A 19,690-nucleotide genomic window follows, 5' to 3' on the forward strand; every position below is an offset into this window, starting at 1 on the left:
CACTCGACTGGAATCATTTAACCTGTTCACCGTTATAGAGCTGGTTTTTAAGTGATTAAGTATGCCTGCCATCTTGCTGTGGGAAAGACTTCACAAAGCACCAGCAGGCAAGTCATATCATGCATCAAGGTTTGGGATGGCACAGCAGTGCTGGTGGCTCACAGCTCCAGGGACGTGGACCGCGTAATCTCTACGTATTTTTGCCACACTCAGGTTGGAGGAACAACGCCTTATATTCCGTCTGGGTAGCCTCCAACCTGATGGCATGAACATCGACTTCTCTAACTTCCGCTAAGGCCCCACCTCCCCCTCGTACCCCATCTGTTACTCATTTTTATGCACACATTCTTTCTCTCACTCTCCTTTTTCTCCCTCTGTCCCTCTGAATATACCCCTTGCCCATCCTCTGGGTCCCCCCCCACCCCCTTGTCTTTCTTCCCGGACCTCCTGTCCCATGATCCTCTCGTATCCCCTTTTGCCTATCACCTGTCCAGCTCTTGGCTCTATCCCTCCCCCTCCTGTCTTCTCCTATCATTTTGGATCTCCCCCTCCCCCTCCAACTTTCAAATCCCTTACTCACTCTTCCTTCAGTTAGTCCTGACGAAGGGTCTCAGCCTGAAACGTCAACTGCACCTCTTCCTACAGATGCTGCTTGGCCTGCTGCGTTCACCAGCAACTTTGATGTGTGTTGCTTGAATTTCCAGCATCTGCAGAATTCCTGTTGTTTGTATTTTTGCCTGCTACTTTAGTTCTCTTCAAGTTCCCAAAAACGTACAGATAGAATAATTGGTTATCGTAGCTTCAGTGTGAGGTTTGTGGCAGAAGAATTAAAGGTGAGCACATTGCATGTGAGAAAGGCATGTAATTCCCAGGGCTAGAGGGAAATAAGATAAATGGGGCTCATGAAATTTGTTTTGCTAGCAACCAACAACACTCAATATCTGCCTCCTACATCTTAGGAAGCAAGTTAATAAAGATTGGCTAGAGATAGACTTGTTTATCTTTATTTTTATAAAGCAATGGTTTATGTTTACCTTTGCCAGCACGTTAAAATGGCAGGACACAGCCCAGCGCATGCTAAACATGGATGAATTTCAGCACTCTCATCTTTGTTCGCCTCTGTTTTGATTTTCTCCCCTAATCTCTTGAAGATTTGGCTCAGACAGAAAATTTCACTGCAGTACTTTACCCACAAGATTGTTCTTTGTGCCCTCTAAATCAAAGGATGGCTGGATCATTGGAGCCAGCTCTTGAGGGGAGAGCGAAGGCATGTGAAAATGCCCCCTCACTATCTGGCAGAAGAAGCTGCAGCTGCTGGCATGTCCAACCCCATCCATCCAGTCAGTCTCCCAGATGCTCATTCGTCTGATTGGGATGTTGGCGTGGATGAGCAGAGCAAAGTCATTGCTTCAAGTCAATCTGACATTGACAATCCACTGAATGGACTTTGATTCCTTCTCGATCATAGTAGCTGATTCAATTTCTGATTAAGCCTAGTTACAGTAGCGTAGCAAAATAAAGCTATTACAGCATCATCTGGAAGATCAGAATTCAATGCCCTTTGTTATCTTTAAGGAGCTTGTACATTCTCCTTATGACCCTGTAGGCTTCCTCCTGGTGCTGTGGTTTCCTCCCACATTTCAATGTCGTATGGTTAGGGTTAGTCAGTAGTGTGCATGCTATGTTGGGGCCAGATACGTGGGTACACTTAAGAGCTGCCACCACAGTTCTTGCTGATTTGGCACAATCAGCACATTTCAAAGTGTATTTTGATGTTTGTGTGACAAATAAACAATCTCATTATCAACGTGGGTAGGAAACACACTGCTTTAACTTTGCTTGTTTTTCTTAATTTTTATACGCTATAGGCTGTTATTAGTTTGTCTTTTAAATTCTCTATTGTGTCTGTAATCTCCAGCAGGAGTTGATAATCGTCAACAACCTTCTCGATTTGCCACCACCTTCACCCCCAAAGCCAAAGACCATTGTGCTCCCTACCAACTGGAAGACAGCCAGGGATCCTGAGGGAAAGATTTACTATTACCACGTAATAACCAGGTTGGTCTGTTTGAACAAGCCCCACACATTATCGCATTGTTCCAAAAATAAAGAAAAATCATTTCAACCTATTTGTTAGTGGAGCTTATATTAATTCCATAATGTAAAAGTGTGGTAGCAGCTGCTCAAGCTGAACAGGTGTCAAGAAGAAATGCTTCTATTACTATTGTGTTACTGACTAGGAAATACTTAATTCAGTAAGAATGGCAAACCCTTCTGTCCCTTTTAGCCAAAGTATCTTGCTGACTACATTTTTATCACTATAATAAAATAAAAATAATGCGGGTGTTGAAAGTCTGAGATAAAGAAACAAAATGTCAGAATTACTCAGCTGGTCGGGCAGCAATTATTAGAGAAAAATAAGTGTTCCAGATTTTAAAAAGTAATTGAACGTGTTTTAAGTAGAAGAGAAGGTGGATGTGGAACAGGTACCTACATAGTGGAGATAACCAAAGAAACGTCTGTTTGGTGAAGACTTGTTTGCATTTGCTAACAAGTTTGAAGGAGATGCAGTCGAATGAGAAGAAAGAAGGAGGAAGATCCAGAAACTCTTAACACAAAAAAGCTAAATCTGAAATAAGAGAATGTTGCTTCTTTTTAACATTTTGGGATCAAAACCAAACTGGCAAGACAAGTAATTACTGTCCATCCCAAAGCACCCTTGAGAACATGCTGGTGTTTAAACTGCTACGATTCTGCTGGTGACAGTGCTCCCCACTGCTGTTAGGTAGGGAGTTGCAGGAGGATTTGGGCCCAGAGATGATGAATGCAGCTTCCAAGGCAAAGTGCAGGTCTGGCTACAAATGTAGGAGACAAAAATTGAGTTGTATTATATCTTGATCACATTTCTTCTGAGTTGATAACCTTCATGCAAACCTGAAAGGTTAGGTATTTGAAATTGCATCTCAAGGACCAAAGCAGGTGTACATGGGCAGAGAGATGCTGGTCCTTAAATTTGTGCTGTGCCTTATAGAAAAGATGTAGGAGGTTGAAGATAGTGAGGTCATACTGGAAGTGAAATAGCAAATTAAAATGAAATGTAACTAGAAACTTAGGATAACCCTGGCAGCTCTTCTTTTCATGTCTTCAAGGGAGAGAATTTAATCTGTAGAGTTGTAAAATTTTACAGCACAGAGATAATTTTTGACTCATACAGACCGTACTGGGCTCTGCTGTTTAGTTCTGATTGACTAAGTTCTTGCTTCTCCAGGATCTAAATTGCATAATTTAGTTAATGCTTCACTGTGATATTGCATGATTGTGGCAGTGTCCAGAGAATCTGTAATTCTTTTTCAGTCAGCGGTGAAACTATCTGCTCAAAGCTGCTTTTTGTGGGGGGGGAACTCCCCCTACCCCCCCCCCACCCAGCATCCTAGCTAACATTTATTGTTTAATGTCATTTGTATACCCTTGATATGTAACAAACATAACACATGACTTTTACCCCAAGGGCAAACATTTCCTATACGAGGGGTGATTGATAAGTTTGTGGCCTAAGGTAGAAGGAGTCAATTTTAGAAAACCTAGCACATTTATTTTTCAACATAGTCCCCTCCTACGTTTACACACTTAGTCCAGTGGTCGTGGAGCATACGGATCTTGGACGTCCAGAAAGTGTCCACAGCAGGGGTGATTGGTAAGTTCGTGGCCTAAGGTAGAAGGAGATGAGTTATACAGCTGTCGTTATATGCACATGCAGTTCAACTCTTTGAGTGATTATGCAGGAAGTTTGAAGTTAATAACTCATCTCCTTCTACCTTAGGCCACGAACTTATCAATCACCCCTGGTATGTCTACAACCTCAAAACACTGAGTAGCATAGGCATTCCCCTTTAGAGTCCCATTCTCCATCATTCACATTTTTTATTCTTATGATCTTTGCTCAGGCATCCAGTCAAAGGTCCTTTGCTTCAGTCTTTACACAACTTCAGTCAAACTGGAAATACTTGCTATACTTTTAATGATGATCATTCCCTGAGTTATTGCCAATCTCCTGATCATTTACTTCAGTCCACAAGACTTGGTAACTGAAAACCCTGTGTAACTCTAGTTATGCCCAATCTTTCTTCAGGCAAACACAGTGGGACCCACCGTTATGGGATGGAGGCAGTGATGAAATGAACATGGGTCACGAAGCCGAAATGGATCTGGGGACGCCCACGTATGATGAACATCCTGCCAAGGTAACCTTTCTTGGGAGTAAATATTTGACTTAACAAAATTTTCACATTAAGCAGAAATGATTTTCTGACTCTGTCACTCGGTGTTGACAGGTGTGTTTTCCATGCAATGACATTACCTTTGTTCTTTGGTACCATGTCCTCCCCAGCCTCACCAACACACATGAGATTCCTCGCTCCCTGAAATTGTGCTGCATATCTGCCATTATTTCTCTCCCTTGATATTCAGTTAACAAGAGTGGTGGGGTTCATCACCAGCAACGAAGAGATGGCCCACAGAGAGGTGGAAGAGCTGGTGGCTTGGTGCCAAGCAAATAACCGCTTCCTCAATGTCAACAAGATAAGGAGATGGTTATCGACTTCAGGAGAACTTGCACCACTTGCATAGCACATTACATTGGCGGCACAACCGTGGAAACTGCAAGCAGGTTCAAACTCCTAGGAGTGCACATCTCATTCAGCCTCTCGTGGTGGTCCCAGGACACATCACACACAATCAGGAAAGCTCACGAATGCCTCTACTTTCTAAGAAGGCTGAAGAGAGCTGGACTACACACATTTATACTCACTTCATTCTACAGATGCGAAGAAGTAGTAAGCATCCCAACATGCTGTATCACTGCATGGTACAGAAACTGTACTGCAGCAGACAGGAAGGCTCTACAACAGGAGGTCAAAACTGCCCAACACATCACCGGCACCAGTCTCCCCCCATCAAAGACATATACACAGAAAGGTGCCGGAAGAGGACCAGTAACATGATGGAACCCATCCTCCCTGTTTGTGGACTGTTCTTCCCACTCCCATCGGGGGAAGGCTCTGTAATATCCGTGCCAGACTCAAAAACAGTTATTTTTCCCTAGCATTGAGGCTAATCAACACCTTTGCTCACTAACCCACCCCTACACAACCATTACTTTTATCATTTCCTGTCAGTCACCTTATGTACAGACACTGCTATGCCTAGCATCACTTTATGGACATACAATCAATCTATGTATATAAGCTATCTTATGTATTTGTATTTATTGTTTTTTTACCTCTGCATCAGAACTAGAATAACAATTATTTCGCTCTCCTTTATACTTGTGTACTGAAAATGACATTAAACAATCTTGAATCTTAAGGTTCTGAAGTATGATACTACAGTACAGGTGTCCCCCGCTTTTCGAACATTCGCTTTATGAAACCTCACTGTTATGAAAGACCTGTTTTCGCTAACAGAAGGTGTTTTCACTGTTACAAAAAAAGCAGCACACGAAAAAAGCAGCGTGCGCCCCGAGCAGCCACTCTCCCCGGATTCGGAACCGCATTCTCGCCAGCATTGCTTAAACACGTGCCTGTGAGCAGCCGTTTGCAAGATGAATTCTAAGGTATTGGAAAAGTCTGAAAGAGCTCGTAAGGGTGTTATACTTAGCATAAAACTAGACATAATTGAGCATTTTGATCGTGGTGAACGAAGTAAGGACAACGTGAGTTTGGCTTGTGGAAGCTGACGAAGATGTTGTTGACGAGGTTTTGGCATCCCATGACCAAGAACCGATAGACAAAGAGCTGATGCAATTGGAAGAGGCAAGGATAACAATCGAAACCGAATGAGTAATAATAAAGTACGACTTTAATTTTGAAAGGGTACATAGGTTTAGGGGATATTTGCAGGATGGTTTGAGTGCTTACAAAGAACTGTATGATAGGAAAACGCGCGACGCTCAGCAGTCAAGCAAGCCTTCCACATCAGCCACAGCAAACGATGAACCTCGACCTTCGACATGGAGGCGGGCAGTCATAGGAGAAGATGAGCTGCCTGCTCTAATGGAAACAGATGACGATGAGATGACACCCCAGTGTCCCCCCCACCCCAACACCCAGGCCACGGACAGATACCGATTCGCGGAGAATGTAGCGGTAGCCGGGAGACACACAGCACATCTTTTAAGAAAAAAGCCGAAATAAACATGCTAATTAATTAGGTACCGCCCAGCACCTAATTAATTAGCTTGTTTATTTCGGCTTTTTTCTTAAAGATGTGCTGTGTGTCTCCCGGCTACTGCTGGACCCCTGCATGCTTCGTGGCAATGTATCGGGTCGCTGCCCGGAGGGTGGGGGCCACTGCACCACCCCAACCTCCAACTCAGCCTAACACACCATCATCAGTGTGCTCGACGCTGATCCAATTCCAGTAAGTGATACTACACTGTACATACATTATTTCTACTTTATATAGGCTGTGTATTTTTATGTGTTGTTTGGTATGATTTGGCAGCTTCATAGCTTAAAGGTTACTGGAGAGCGCTTGCACCGTGTTTTTGCTGACGGCGCTTGCGTGAGATTTTCGCTATGGAAAACAGTTTAGGCAATGATTGTGAAAAAATATTTCTACTTTATATAAGCTGTGTATTTATCATACCATTCCTGCTTTTACTATATGTTACTGTTATTTTAGGTTTTATGTGTTATTTGGCATATTATTTTTGGGTCTGCAAAAGCTCACAAAATTTTCCCATATAAATAAATGGTAATTGCTTCTTCGCATTACGACATTCCGGCTTACGAACCGTTTCATAGGAACACTGTACCTTTGGATGGCGGGGGAAACCTGTACTGCTCTTTCGTGAGGACCAAGAGGGTGATTTGTCCAGTATCTCATTGTGTTTTGCCTGTTGAACTTTAGGATCCAATGCTCACTGATCGACATGGACCAGATGGAAGTGGAGATGGGACGCCCAACTCTTACAGCCAGGTCTGTGAACATGTATATCAAATAATTGTACATATGCTGCTGAGAAAGGATTCAGAGTATTCACTTTCAGAAAAGGATATTCATTCCCTTTCACTTTTCTGCTTTCTTTTGTTTTATTTTATTTATTTTTATTATATGTGTGTGTGTGTGTATACAGTGGTATGCAAAAGTTTGGGCACCCCTGGTCAAAATTTCATCACTGATTAGTTAAGTGAGTAGAAGATGAACTGATCTCCAAAAGTCATAACGTTAAAGATGAAACATTCTTTTCAACATTTTAAGCAAGATTAGTGTATTATTTTTGTTTTGTACAATTTTAGAGTGGGGGGGGAGGAAAGAAGCACCATGCAAAAGTTTGAGCACCCCAAGAGATTTGAGCTCTCGGATAACTTTTATGGTACCAAGGTCTCAGACTTTAATTAGCTTGTTAGTGCTATGTCTTGTTCACAATCATCATTAGGAAAGGCCAGGTGATGCATTTTTCAAAGCTTTATAAATACCCTGACTCCTCAAACCTTGTCCCAACAATCAGCAGCCATGGGCTCCTCTAAGCAGCTGCCTAGCATTCTGAAAATTAAAATAAATGGTGCCCACAAAGCAGGAGAAGGCTATAAGAAGATAGCAAAGCATTTTCAGGTAGCTGTTTCCTCAGTTCGTAATGTAATTAAGAAATGGCAGTTAACAGGAACGGTGGAGGTCAAGTTGAGGTCTGGAAGACCAAGAAAACTTTCTGAGAGAACTTCTCATAGGATTGCTAGAAAGGCAAATCAAAACCCCCATCTGAGTGCAAAAGACCTTCAGGAAGATGTAGCAGACTCTGGAGTGGTGGTGCACTGTTCTACTGTGCAGTGACACCTGCACAAATATGACCTTCATGGAAGAGTCATCAGAAGAAAACCTGTCCTGCATCCTCACCACAAAATTCAGCGTCAGAAGTTTGCAAAGGAACATCTAAACAAGCCTGATGAAGTTAAAATAGAACTTTTCGGGCGCAATGAGCAAAGGTATGTTTGGAGGAAAAAGGGTGCAGAATTTCATGAAAGCCCCTCTCCAACTGCTAAGCATGGGGGTGGATCGATCATGCTTTGGGCTTGTGTTGCAGCCAGTAACACGGGGAACACTTCACCGGTAGAGGGAAGAATGAATTCAATTAAATACCAGCAAATTCTGGAAGCAAACATCACACCGTCTGTAAAAAAAAAAACACCAAAGATGAAAAGAGGATGGCTTCTACAACAGGATAATGATCCTAAACACACCTCAAAATCCACAATGGACTACCTCAAGAGGCGCAAGCTGAAGGTTTTGCCATGGCCCTCACAGTCCCCCGACCTAAACATCATTGAGAATCTGTGGATAGACCTCAAAAGAGCAGTGCATGCAAGACGGCCCAAGAATCTCACAGAACTAGAAGCCTTTTGCAAGGAAGAATGGGTGAAAATCCCCCAAACAAGAATTGAAAGACTGTTAGCTGGCTACAGAAAGCGTTTACAAGTTGTGATACTTGCCAAAGTGGGGTGTTACTAAGTACTGCCATGCAGGGTGTCCAAACTTTTGCTTTGGGCCCTTTTCCTTTTTTGTTATTTTGAAACTGTAAAGGATAGAAATAAAAAAAGTAATCTTGCTTAAAATATTAAAGGAATGTGTCATCTTTTAATTGCTTAGCTATTCACAGTAACAGAAATTTTGACTGGTGTGCCCAGACTTTTGCATGCTACTGTGTGTGTGTGTGTGTGTGTGTGTGTGTATCTATATATATATATATATATATATCTATATCTATATATCTCTATATCTATATATCTATCTATATATCTATATCTATATATATCTATATCTCTCTCTCTCTATATATATATATATATATCTATATATATATATATATATATCTATATCTATATATATATATATATATATATATATATATATCATAAACACATTTCATACATTCTATTTCAGATACTTCCCATCTGGCCTACACCATTTCTAAATTGCTTTCTTCTTCATGCAATTTTGCTTGATGTGTTGGTGAATTTTAAAAACACAAACAAAGCTTGTTAGATGAAAAGGTATATTTGACTTGATTACTCACCACTAAGATAATTTAAAAATAAAGTGCTTAGAAACCTTAATCATGGATTAGTCTGATGAACAACGGATGGCAGGGTAGCTCAGTCTTGTTGAATGAACATCCAGTGCCATATGGGAAACACTTATGTCCATCTTTAGCAAAGGAAACCAGCTGTCCTTCCCAAAATGAGCTACATTTAGCTCCAGTCCCATGCTAATATGATTGACACAACAAACTTCAAGCAAATTCTATTAAAATACTACAGAAAATGAACATCTAAGCATAGTGAGCCAAAATTCAAGCCCACTGCAGCTTGCTTGAAAGTAATGATTTGTAGAGAAATTCTTAGAGGTAATTGATAAATTTATAGTTCAACTTCTACATACCATTGTCCTTTATCCTAAAAATGAAAGTTATGCTGACACCTGTGAGCAAAATGCCCATATTAATATAGAACCAAAAGCTTGAGCTTTTCTTGAGGAAAAATACACACAATCCTCAGAACTGAAAGTTAAAAAAAAAGACAGGCTCTGCAGTTCTGCCGTCCAGATGATATTCCAGCTGTCTGGTTTTTTTTGAACTGTTATTTTTAGTGATAATTGCAGATGGCTGTGAGCTCTCGTCTCCCTGTCATGCCCCCCCCCCACCTCCTTTGAAATCACTGAGGCCCTCTGTTTCTTCCCCATGCTCAAGTGAAAAAGTGGTTAAGGGCAGCTTCTCCTGTTGGATATTGAAACAATATGCCCTACCATTTTAGTGCAGTTGGCTCTCAGTTTCTTCTGTAGAGCTCAAATCCCCCTGCAGTGAGTTGGGCTTCGAGGAGAGAGTCAGCAGGTTAGGGGCTCCTATCTGGTGACACCCAAGCCTGGGGCACTGTGTCTGACAGAGCTTTTGGCATCAAAAAATATTGAGTTTGAAAAATATTATTACTTTAATTATGAAATAAACTAGTGATGTAAATTAAGATACTGTTTTCTGGTGCAAAAGGTTCAAAACCCTGGAGGCAGGAATTGAAAAGAGAATGGGCTTGGTGAAGAAAAACTGAGATCAAAGGATTCCTTGTGCTAATGACCTTTTCATGTCATTTGCTGAGTGTTGTTGGAATTACCAATGCGATCTGGTGTGATGCCAGTGGTAATCTGGATATCCTCCAGCTAATTATCTTGCTACATTTTTATTTTTGAAGTTACCGAAATCCCACTCATTCTCCTCTTACAGTCTACCAAGAAAAAGCCTAAGACCGCAGAGGCTGACACTTCAAGTGAGCTTGCCAAGAGGAGTAAAGAGATGTTCAGGAAGGAGGTGAGTTCAGTTTTCTCCTTCCCGTTTTGTTGTCCCCACTTCTCATCCATCTCCACTTCCCATATTTGCTTGTAGTCTGCCATGCTTACTCTCAGAAAGGAGAAATTTACTTGTTGTTTCATGCAAAACATTCAAAAGTGTTTCTGTCAAGTCTCTCGTTAGATTTGGCTGCATATAAAATAGGCCCCAATAACCCTCTTTAAATGCAGGATAAGTCACTTACCTAAACGGATTGTGTTGAATTTGGTTTGCATGAAAAAATACCGCATTGCCTTAATGACTGCAACTCGTGCATAACTGATTGGATACAAAACAATACCTATGAAGTATTATTTGAGTGCATAATAAATATATTTTACATCTTCCCTATCTGTGTATTTTCTCCTGTAGCACAGCACAGGTAAAGCTATAGAAGTTAGTAGTAGGCAGAATCATGGGGAGTTGGAAATGGGCAGAATTAGGAGATAGATGAGCTGTGGAACAAGTTACTCGGAAAGTGTTTTAAATTCATCTGTGTGTGTGTGTGTGTATATGTACAAAAACAGATCAGTGTGTTTCTAAAGAAAGGATTAATGGAGAGTGAAAAGTTCGGCATAATTTTGAGTAAGTAGGTTTCATTTCTGTAACAAACCAATTATTTAGACTGCATGGTATGAAGAGAAAAATTCCATGCTTTCTTTTAATAAGTAACTCATTTCCTGAATTGTAAATTGGCCGTTAGTTCAGAAGTTTTCCTCCTTCATACTTTCTTCCTGAAAATAATCCCAGCTTTCAAGTATGTCCACTGCATCAAAATGCACCCTACTTGCAGTGAATGTGCTGTCCGCACATAACCCAAGTTCCCATGAGCATGATCCATTCCTTCAGACACACTCCATTCTCTCATGGAAATGCCCTTCCAAAGATGACCCAATTTTTCATGGGCATTCCAACAGCATCTTCCCCCATCCTGGCCCTCCTATGAAAGAGATATCTTGTGGGTGTTGCATTTCGCCTTGTAAATGTGGTGTTGAACTGTTTTCAACACTGTTAAATTGTGGGGCACTGTTGTTAGGGATTTCCAGAACATTAGCCCAATGACAATGAAAATACAACCAAGACTAGGTCAGAATAATGTGCAATTTAGAGTAAAAATTGTAAATGCATTTGTATTTTGAGTTGGTCAATGTCATGGATTTGGAAAATGCTTAATAGGCCCAGTTGGTTGCTATAGTGCATCTGTACTTGCAACTGCCATGGTGAGGGGGATAGTTGGGTGCCATACATTAGCAGGTGACAATCTGACTAGCACCTTTCACTATGTAAAATCCTCTTTTTTTTTAATCTTTATTAAGAGATCTGCACACCACCCGGCAAGGCAATTTTTCTTAGACCCTTTGACTAACAAGTCTGCCAGGACAGCATTCAATGAAGGTAGTTGATGAGGGTATGGTGGCAGGATTGGGGAATACAGTGGATTCTGCTTAACTGGAACCAGTTCATTTTGACTCAATGAAGCGGCTGCCTCAATTAGCTGAAGTTTCAGGGAAATCGTTTTTAAAAAAGAATCTACTGTTTAATTGAGTAACAAATTATGTATTTAAATGAAATACAGATCAAATTAGAATTCTACCAATACTACTACAGTCCTATAAAACTCTGTATTAGTTACTAATAGTTACCAACAGAGGAATTCAAGTTTCAAGGTACATTTATTATCAAAGTATGTACGCAGTATACAGCCCTGAGATTCGTTTTCTCCAGACAGCCACGAAATATCAACACTCCCCCCCCCCCCCCTTCCGTGCGCAAAAGCAAATACCACAAGTGGCAACAAGGTCTTCAAATCTTTCCCCCATGTACAGAAAAACAAATCATGCAAATGGCAACAAGAGCATCAAGTCCCCATGCACAAAAAAAATCATGCAAATGGCACCGAACATCAAAACCCCACCCCCACGCAAAACAAAACAAACTCCATAAATGTCAACCAGAAAGGTCAGACGGAAACACAGAGTACAAAAACGTAAATCTGAAAGGGTTCCAGTGAACTACTAAGTGCAATCTCTAAATCACACACCCAGAACTTTGGTTCCATCCTCTGACAGCACTGAGGGAAAGAGACCATTTGAATACAAGGACCTTCCTTTGAGAGCAGCAAGTGAGAGATGTCGCACAGAGACACCTTCCTCCGGCAGCAGCAAATAAGAGGCTGGTAGACAGCACTGAACATTCACTCGCCTTCCACAGTCACCTCAATATTTCAATCTTCCTCGATGCTTCACTCGGTGAGAAATGGAGTCGATCATGAGCTCGTGCCCTTCTCTAGACTGCCATGTTCTTTTGATTCACTGTGAATGAACAAAATCAGTGCAGGCACCTGGTGTAGATAATGGATTGCCTTCATTTCCTTCCTGCATGAGGTAATGTCAAATATCACTGCTTTTTAATTTGGCATTGGTTGGTTCAGATGAGTAACATAACACAAGCATATGCAACTGACACTTTTTAAAAACTGTTCACCCTAAGCACAGTGTAGTATGTAACATCCACACAAATGCACCAGACTGATGCTAGTTAGAAACTGTTGCATCTTCCAAATCTTCTTTTTTATCATAACATTCGTAGTTCCTAACTTGCTGTATGGACTTGTTTCATTTGCACTCCTTGCTGTCTCTGGCATCTCCAAGCCTGAATGCTTGTATCCGTAATTCAGAACTATGTTATTATTTCTCACCAACTATCAGTCACAAAAATCACTGCTTTTTGAACATAAACACACATAGCTGATGCTATTTAAAAATTGTTTGCTCTAAGCACAGTGTAGTGTCTAACGGCCACACAAGTTCATGTGACTGACGCTAGTTAGAGGCTGTTCAGTATCAGTTTTCTGTCCCAATTAAGCGGTGTGGCATCCCAAATAAACAAAGGGAATCCTGGCTATTTTCTCAATTCATTTTTGTTCTTTAAGAGTTCTCCCAAAGAATTGGCTGCCCTGATTAACCAATAGCCCAATTATCCAGAATCCTCTTTTGATTCTATTTGCCTTTTGACCTACTGGTAGTAGCATGAATGAGGCTCATGTACAAAAGCCCCACAATCAAATTACTTGAAGAGTTGCAAGAGACCAAGATGTAAGTGATCGCCACAGTTCCATGCCCATTATAAACCAACTCCTTTATTTGCTGGGGAATAGAATAAGAAGATAGAGTGGGCATGGAGAGGATGTTTCCTACAGTGGGGGAGTCCAGGACAAGAGAGCACAGTCACGGAATAGAACGGCATCCTTTCATAACAGAGATGGAGGAGGAATTTCTTCAGCCAGAGGGTGGTGAATCTATGGAATTGATTACCACAGATGGCTGTGGAGGCCAAGTCATTGGGTGTATATATAAAGTGGAGGTTGATGGGTTCTTGATTAGTAAGGGCATCAAAGTTTATGTGGAGGAGGCAGGAGAATGGGGATGAAATGGATATTCAAACAGCCATGATGGATGGCAGATCAGACTCGATGGGCTGCATGGCTTAATCCTGCTCCTATGTCTTATGGTCTTAAGGACACTGGTTGATTTGAAAAATACTGGAGAAACATTCCAAAAATCTTAGCAAATGAAATAAAATTACTGGTCAATCTTAAGAGTGAACCCCATAATAGCATCTTATTACAGCAGTTCATAGTAGTGACAGTGAATTGGCTTCTAAAAATGGTCTATTTTGTGATACTATGTTCAAAGGTTACCCAAGGCCATCATGCGAGAATGCCTAGGCTTAACACAGCTACAAATTAGTTGGGGTCGAGGAAGAGGCAAAGCACAGCACAGCAGCATTAGAGTTATGTTATCCAAGAAGAGTTATTATAGAGTATCAAATCACACTCTGGAAGTCCACCAGTTCATTAACATTCTTCAATAACTGTATTATGTTTTCTCTCTACTATATCAAGTTACTCATTGCAAATGCTTAAGCCATAATCTATGCTGAAATGCTAGTATAGAAGAATGATAGGGTCTGAGGCAGATGCTGTCTTCCAGATTTTAAAAGTAGATGTAATCTGGACCCATGTTAATGCAAAAGAAAAAGGTAGGGTAGTATTTGAAGTGCTGGAAGGCTTCGATGCATGATCCACTGTTTGGACAATTTAAGTGCCGGCCCAGATAGACTGGAAAGGCAGAATGTCATGAGGCGGGCAAGGTTGGATCGCTTTAAGCACCGAGCCATTTTGGAGTGGTTGAGGACAGCTTTTTCAGCAGCAAAATCTAGGCCCAAAGCAAATTGTTGAGCAATGTGTTCTAAGCCGGGAGCGATTCACCACGGCAGAGCCCAGGTCCTAATGATCTGCTGTTCAGGCAACTTAAACACTGGCCCAGATAAACTGGGGGTTCCTCTCTCTGCGGCACTGAGACTGAAACAGACCCCGGCTGCTGTGCTTCATGTCTACAAACTTTGCAATGATTTGCCCTGCTATTACGATGGACTGAATACCCAGGCTTTGGGCCTACTCCGGAATGCTCCAGGAATTTGGACCCAAGAACTCAATATGGTTGGAATGCTGTTGTGGCTGGCTTCTTTTGTTTGTATGATTTGTGTTATTTTCTCTTTGCGCATTGGGGGTTGGGCTTTTTTTTAAAAATTGGGTTCTTTTGGGTTTCTTGCTTTGAGGCTGCTTGTAAGCAGACAAATCTCAAGGTTGTATAATTTATATGTTCCTTAATAATAAATGTACTTTGAATCTTCGAAATAGTACTGTTAAATAAATCATATGTTCATTAACTTATTTGCTGTTTTTGAGGTTTAGCACAGAAACGGGTCTTTCGGCCCATCTAGTCTGTCTTGAGCTATTTAAACTGCCTACTCTCCTCGGCCTGTACTGGGCCAACAGCCCTTCATACCCCTAACATCATGTACCTAATGTTCTGGGACCTCTACTTTTTGTGATTTTTATAAACGACCTGGATGTGGGGGTAGAGGGGTGGGTTGGCAAGTTTGCAGACTACACAAAGGTTGGTGGTGTTGTAGATAGTGTAGAGGATTGTCAAAGATTGCAGAGAGACATTGATAGGATGCAGAGGTGGGCTGAGAAGTGGCAGATGGAGTTCAACCCGGAGAAGTGTGAGGTGGTACACTTTGGAAGGACAAACTCCAAGGCAGAGTACAAAGTAAATGGCAGGATACTTGGTAGTGTGGAGCTGCAGAGGGATCTGGGGGTACATGTCCACAGATTCCTGAAAGTTGCCTCACAGGTAGATAAGGTAGTTAAGAAAGCTTATGGGGTGTTAGCTTTCAGAAGTCAGGGGATAGAGTTTAAGAGTCGCGATGTAATGATGCAGCTCTATAAAACTCTGGTTAGGCCACAATTGGGGTACTGTGAAGCATTGGAAAGGGTACAGAGGAGATTTACCAGGATGCTGCCTGGTTTAGAGAGTATGCATTATGATCAGAGATTAAGGGAGCTAGGGCTTTACTCTTTAGAGAGAAGGAGAATGAGAGGAGACATTATAGAGGTGTACAGGATAATAAGAGGAATAGATAGAGTGGATAGCCATGGCCTCTTCCCCAGGGCACCTCTACTCAATACAAGAGGACATGGCTTTAAGGTAAGGGGTGGGAAGTTCAAGGGGGTTATTAGAGGAAGGTTTTTTTACTCAGAGAGTGGTTGGTCCATGGAATGCACTGCCTGAGTCAGTGGTGGAGGCAAGTACACTCGTGAAGTTTAAGAGACTACTAGACAGGTATATGGAAGAAGTTAAGGTGGGGGGTTATATGGGAGGCAAGGTTTGAGGGTCGGTACAACATTGTGGGCCGAAGGGCCTGTAATGTGCTGTACTGTTCTATGTTCTATTAATCAAACTTCTCTTAAAAATTGAAATCGAGCTCATATGCATCACTTGCGCTGGTAGCTCATTCTACACTCTCACCACCCACTGAGTGAAGAAGATTCCCCTCATGTTCCCCTTAAATATTCTACCGTTCACCCTTAACACATGACCTCTAGTTGCAGTCCAACCAAACCTCAGTGGAAAAAGCCTGCTTGCATTTACCCAATCTATACCCCTCATAATTTTGTATACTTTGGTCCTACTGAAGTGCAACAACTTGCACTTGTCTCCATTAAATTTCAAGCTATCATAGTCTTCCTCACTGTCTACTAAGCCCCCAATCTTGGTGTCATCTGCAAATTTGCTGATTCAATTAGCCACATTATCATATAGATTGTTGATATAGATGATAAACAACAATGGACCCCAGCACCGATCCCTGCAGCGCTCTACTAGTCACAGGACTTCAGTCAGAGAGACAACCATCTACTGCCACTCTCTGTCTTCTCCCATAAAGCCAATGTCTAATACAATTTACTACCTCATTTTGAATGCTGAGTGACTGAACCTTCTTGACAAACCTCCATGTGGGACCTTGTCAAATCCTTGGTCATGTCCATGTATACAACATGCACTGCCTTACCGTCATCACCTTTCCTGGTAACTTGTAAACCTCTTAAAGATTGTTTAGACGTGACCTACGATGCACGAAGCGATGCTGACTATCCTTAATCAGTCCATGTCTATCAAAATACTCGTACATGAATTAGTGATCATAATTCTATCTCCTTTACAATCGCATTGGAGAGAGAGAGAGAAACAGACAAGTTAGAAAAGCAGTTAATTGGAGTAAAGGGAATTATGAGGCTATCAGACAGGAAATTGGAGGCTTAAGTTGGAAACAGATGTTCTCAGGGAAAAGTACAGAGGAAATGTGGCAAATATTCAGAGGATATTTGTGTGGAGTTCTGCATAGGTACGTTCCAATGAGAAAGGGAAGTTATGGTGGGGTACAGGAACTGTGGTGTACAAAGGCTATAATAAATCCAGTCAAGAAGAAAAGCTTACAAAAGGTTCAGAGAGCTGGGTAATGTTAGAGATTTAGAAGATTGTAATGCTAATAGGAAGGAATTTAAGATGGAAATTAGGAGAGCCAGAAGGGGCCATGAGAAGGCCTTGGCGGGCAGGATTAAGGAAAACCCCAAGACATTCTACAAGTATGTGAAGAGCAAGAGGATAAGACGTGAAAGCAGAGGTACTTAATGAATACTTAAGTATTCACTATGGAAAAGGATCTTGGTGATTGTAGTGAGGACTTGCAGCAGACTGAAAAGCTTGAGCATGTAGGTATTAAGAAAGAAGATGTGCTGGAGCTTTTGGAAAGCATCAAGTTGGATAAGTCGCCGGGACTGGATGAGATGTACCCCAGGCTTCTGTGGGAGGCGAGGGAGGAGATTGCTGAGCCTCTGGCGATGATCTTTGCATCATCAATGGGGACGGGAGAGGTTCCGGAGGATTGGAGGGTTATGGATGTTGTTCCTTTATTCAAGGAAGGGAGTAGAGATAGCCCAGGAAATTATAGACCGCTGAGTCTTGCCTCAGTGGTTGGTAAGTTGTTGGAGAAGATCCTGAGAGGCAGGATTTATGAACATTTGGAGAGGTATAATATGATTAGGAGTAGTCAGCATGGCTTTGTCAAGGGCAGGTCATGCCTTATGAGCCTGATTAAATTTTTTGAGGATGTGACTAAACACATTGATGACGGAAGAGCAGTAGCTGTAGTGTATATGGATTTCAGCAAGGCATTTGATAAGGTACCCCATGCAAGGCTTATTGAGAAAGTAAGGAGGCTTGGGACCCAAGGGGACATTGTTTTGTAGAACCAGAACTGGCTTGCCCACAGAAGGCAAACAGTGGTTGTAAATGGGTCGTATTCTGCATGGAGGTCGGTGACCAGTGGAGTGCCTCGGGATCTGTTGTGGGACCCTTACTCTTCATGATTTTTATAAATGACCTGGATGAGGAAGTGGAGGGATGTGTTAGTAAGTTTGTTGATGACACAAAGGTTGGAGGTGTTGTGGATAGTGTGGAGGGCTGTCAGAAGTTACAGCGGGACATTGATAGGATGTAAAACTGGGCTGAGAAGTGGCAGATGGAGTTCAACCCAGATAAGTGTGAAGTGGTTCATTTTAGTAGGTCAAATATGATGGCAGAATATAGTATTAATGGTAAGACTCTTGGCAGTGTGGAGGATCAGAGGGATCTTGGGGTCCGAGTCCATAGGACACTCAAAGCAGCTGCGCAGGTTGACTCTGTGGTTAAGAAGGCGTATGGTGCATTGGCCTTCATCAATCATGGAATTAAACTTGGGAGCCAGGAGGTAATGTTGCAGCTATATAGGACCCTGGTTAGACCACACTTGGAGTACTGTGCTCAGTTCTGGTCGCCTCACTACAGTAAGGATGTAGAAGCCATAGAAAGGGTCCAGAGGATATTTACAAGGATGTTGCTTGGATTGGGGAGCATGCCTTATGAGAATAGGTTGAGTGAACTCGGCCTTTTCTCCTTGGAACGACGGAGGATGAGAGGTGACCTGAGAGAGGTGTATAAGATGATGAGAGGCATTGATCGTGTGGATAGTCAGAGGCTTTTTCCCAGGGCTGAAATGGTTGCCACAAGTGGACATAGGTTAAGATGCTGGGGAGTAGATACAGGAGAGATGTCAGGGGTTAGTTTTTTTACTCAGAGTGGTGAGTGCATGGAATGGGCTGCCGGCATTGGAGGTGGACACAATAGGGTCTTTTAAGAGACTTTTAGGTAGGTACATGGAGCTTAGTAAAATAGAGGGCTATAGGTAAGCCTAGTAATTTCTACGGTAGGGACGTGCAGCACAACTCTGTGGGCCAAAGGGCCTGTATTGTGCTGTAGGTTTTCTATGTTTCTATCCGGTCCCTTAAAATATCTTCCAGTAACTTTCCCGGGCTAACTGGTCTATAATTTCCTAGTTTATTTTTAGAGCCTTTCTTAAACAGCGGAACAACATCTGGAACCTCACCTGTTACTAAGGATAATTTAATTATCTCTGCTAGTGTCCCAGAAATTTAAGCACTTGCATCTGCAGAGTCTGGGGGAACATCTTGTCAGGCCCTGGGGATTTATCCACCCTAATTTGCCTCAAGACAGCAAACACCTCCTTACACCTCTGTAATCTGTGTAGGGTCCATAAAGTTGATCTGGAGTCGCCTCGCTGCTGTAAACTGTGTCCATCTCCTGAGTAAATACAGATGCAAAAAAAATACTTAAGATCTCCCCCATCTCTTTTGCTCTTAACATATCTGTAAAATCCCCTTAGGTTCTCCTTCACCTTGTCTGCCAAGGCAACCTCATGCCTTCATTTAGCCTTCCTGATTTCTTTCTTAAGTGTACTCTTGCATTTCTTGTACTCCACCTCCACCTCATTTGTTCCTACCTGTAATGCACCTCCTTTATTTCTTAACCAGGGCCTCAATGTCTCTTGAAAACCAAGGGTCACTAAACTTGTTAT

General features: G+C 41.9%; 1 protein-coding gene across 3 annotated transcripts in view; it reads left to right on the forward strand.

Annotated features, from left to right (window-relative positions):
• setd2 (SET domain containing 2, histone lysine methyltransferase) overlaps positions 1 to 19,690 on the forward strand; it is a 131,646-nt gene that overhangs the window by 106,330 nt on the left and 5,626 nt on the right. For 2 of the 3 annotated variants that reach the window (XM_072260362.1, XM_072260344.1), the window contains 4 exons: positions 1,919 to 2,058; positions 4,130 to 4,241; positions 6,910 to 6,978; positions 10,268 to 10,351. In XM_072260362.1, the coding sequence (XP_072116463.1) occupies positions 1,919 to 2,058; positions 4,130 to 4,241; positions 6,910 to 6,978; positions 10,268 to 10,351 (405 nt within the window). The remainder of the gene's footprint in view (positions 1 to 1,918; positions 2,059 to 4,129; positions 4,242 to 6,909; positions 6,979 to 10,267; positions 10,352 to 19,690) is intronic. The other variant, XM_072260354.1, reaches the window with a different exon arrangement.

Source organism: Mobula birostris, chromosome 1, assembly GCF_030028105.1.
Source record: "Mobula birostris isolate sMobBir1 chromosome 1, sMobBir1.hap1, whole genome shotgun sequence".
Taxonomy (NCBI): domain Eukaryota; kingdom Metazoa; phylum Chordata; class Chondrichthyes; order Myliobatiformes; family Myliobatidae; genus Mobula; species Mobula birostris.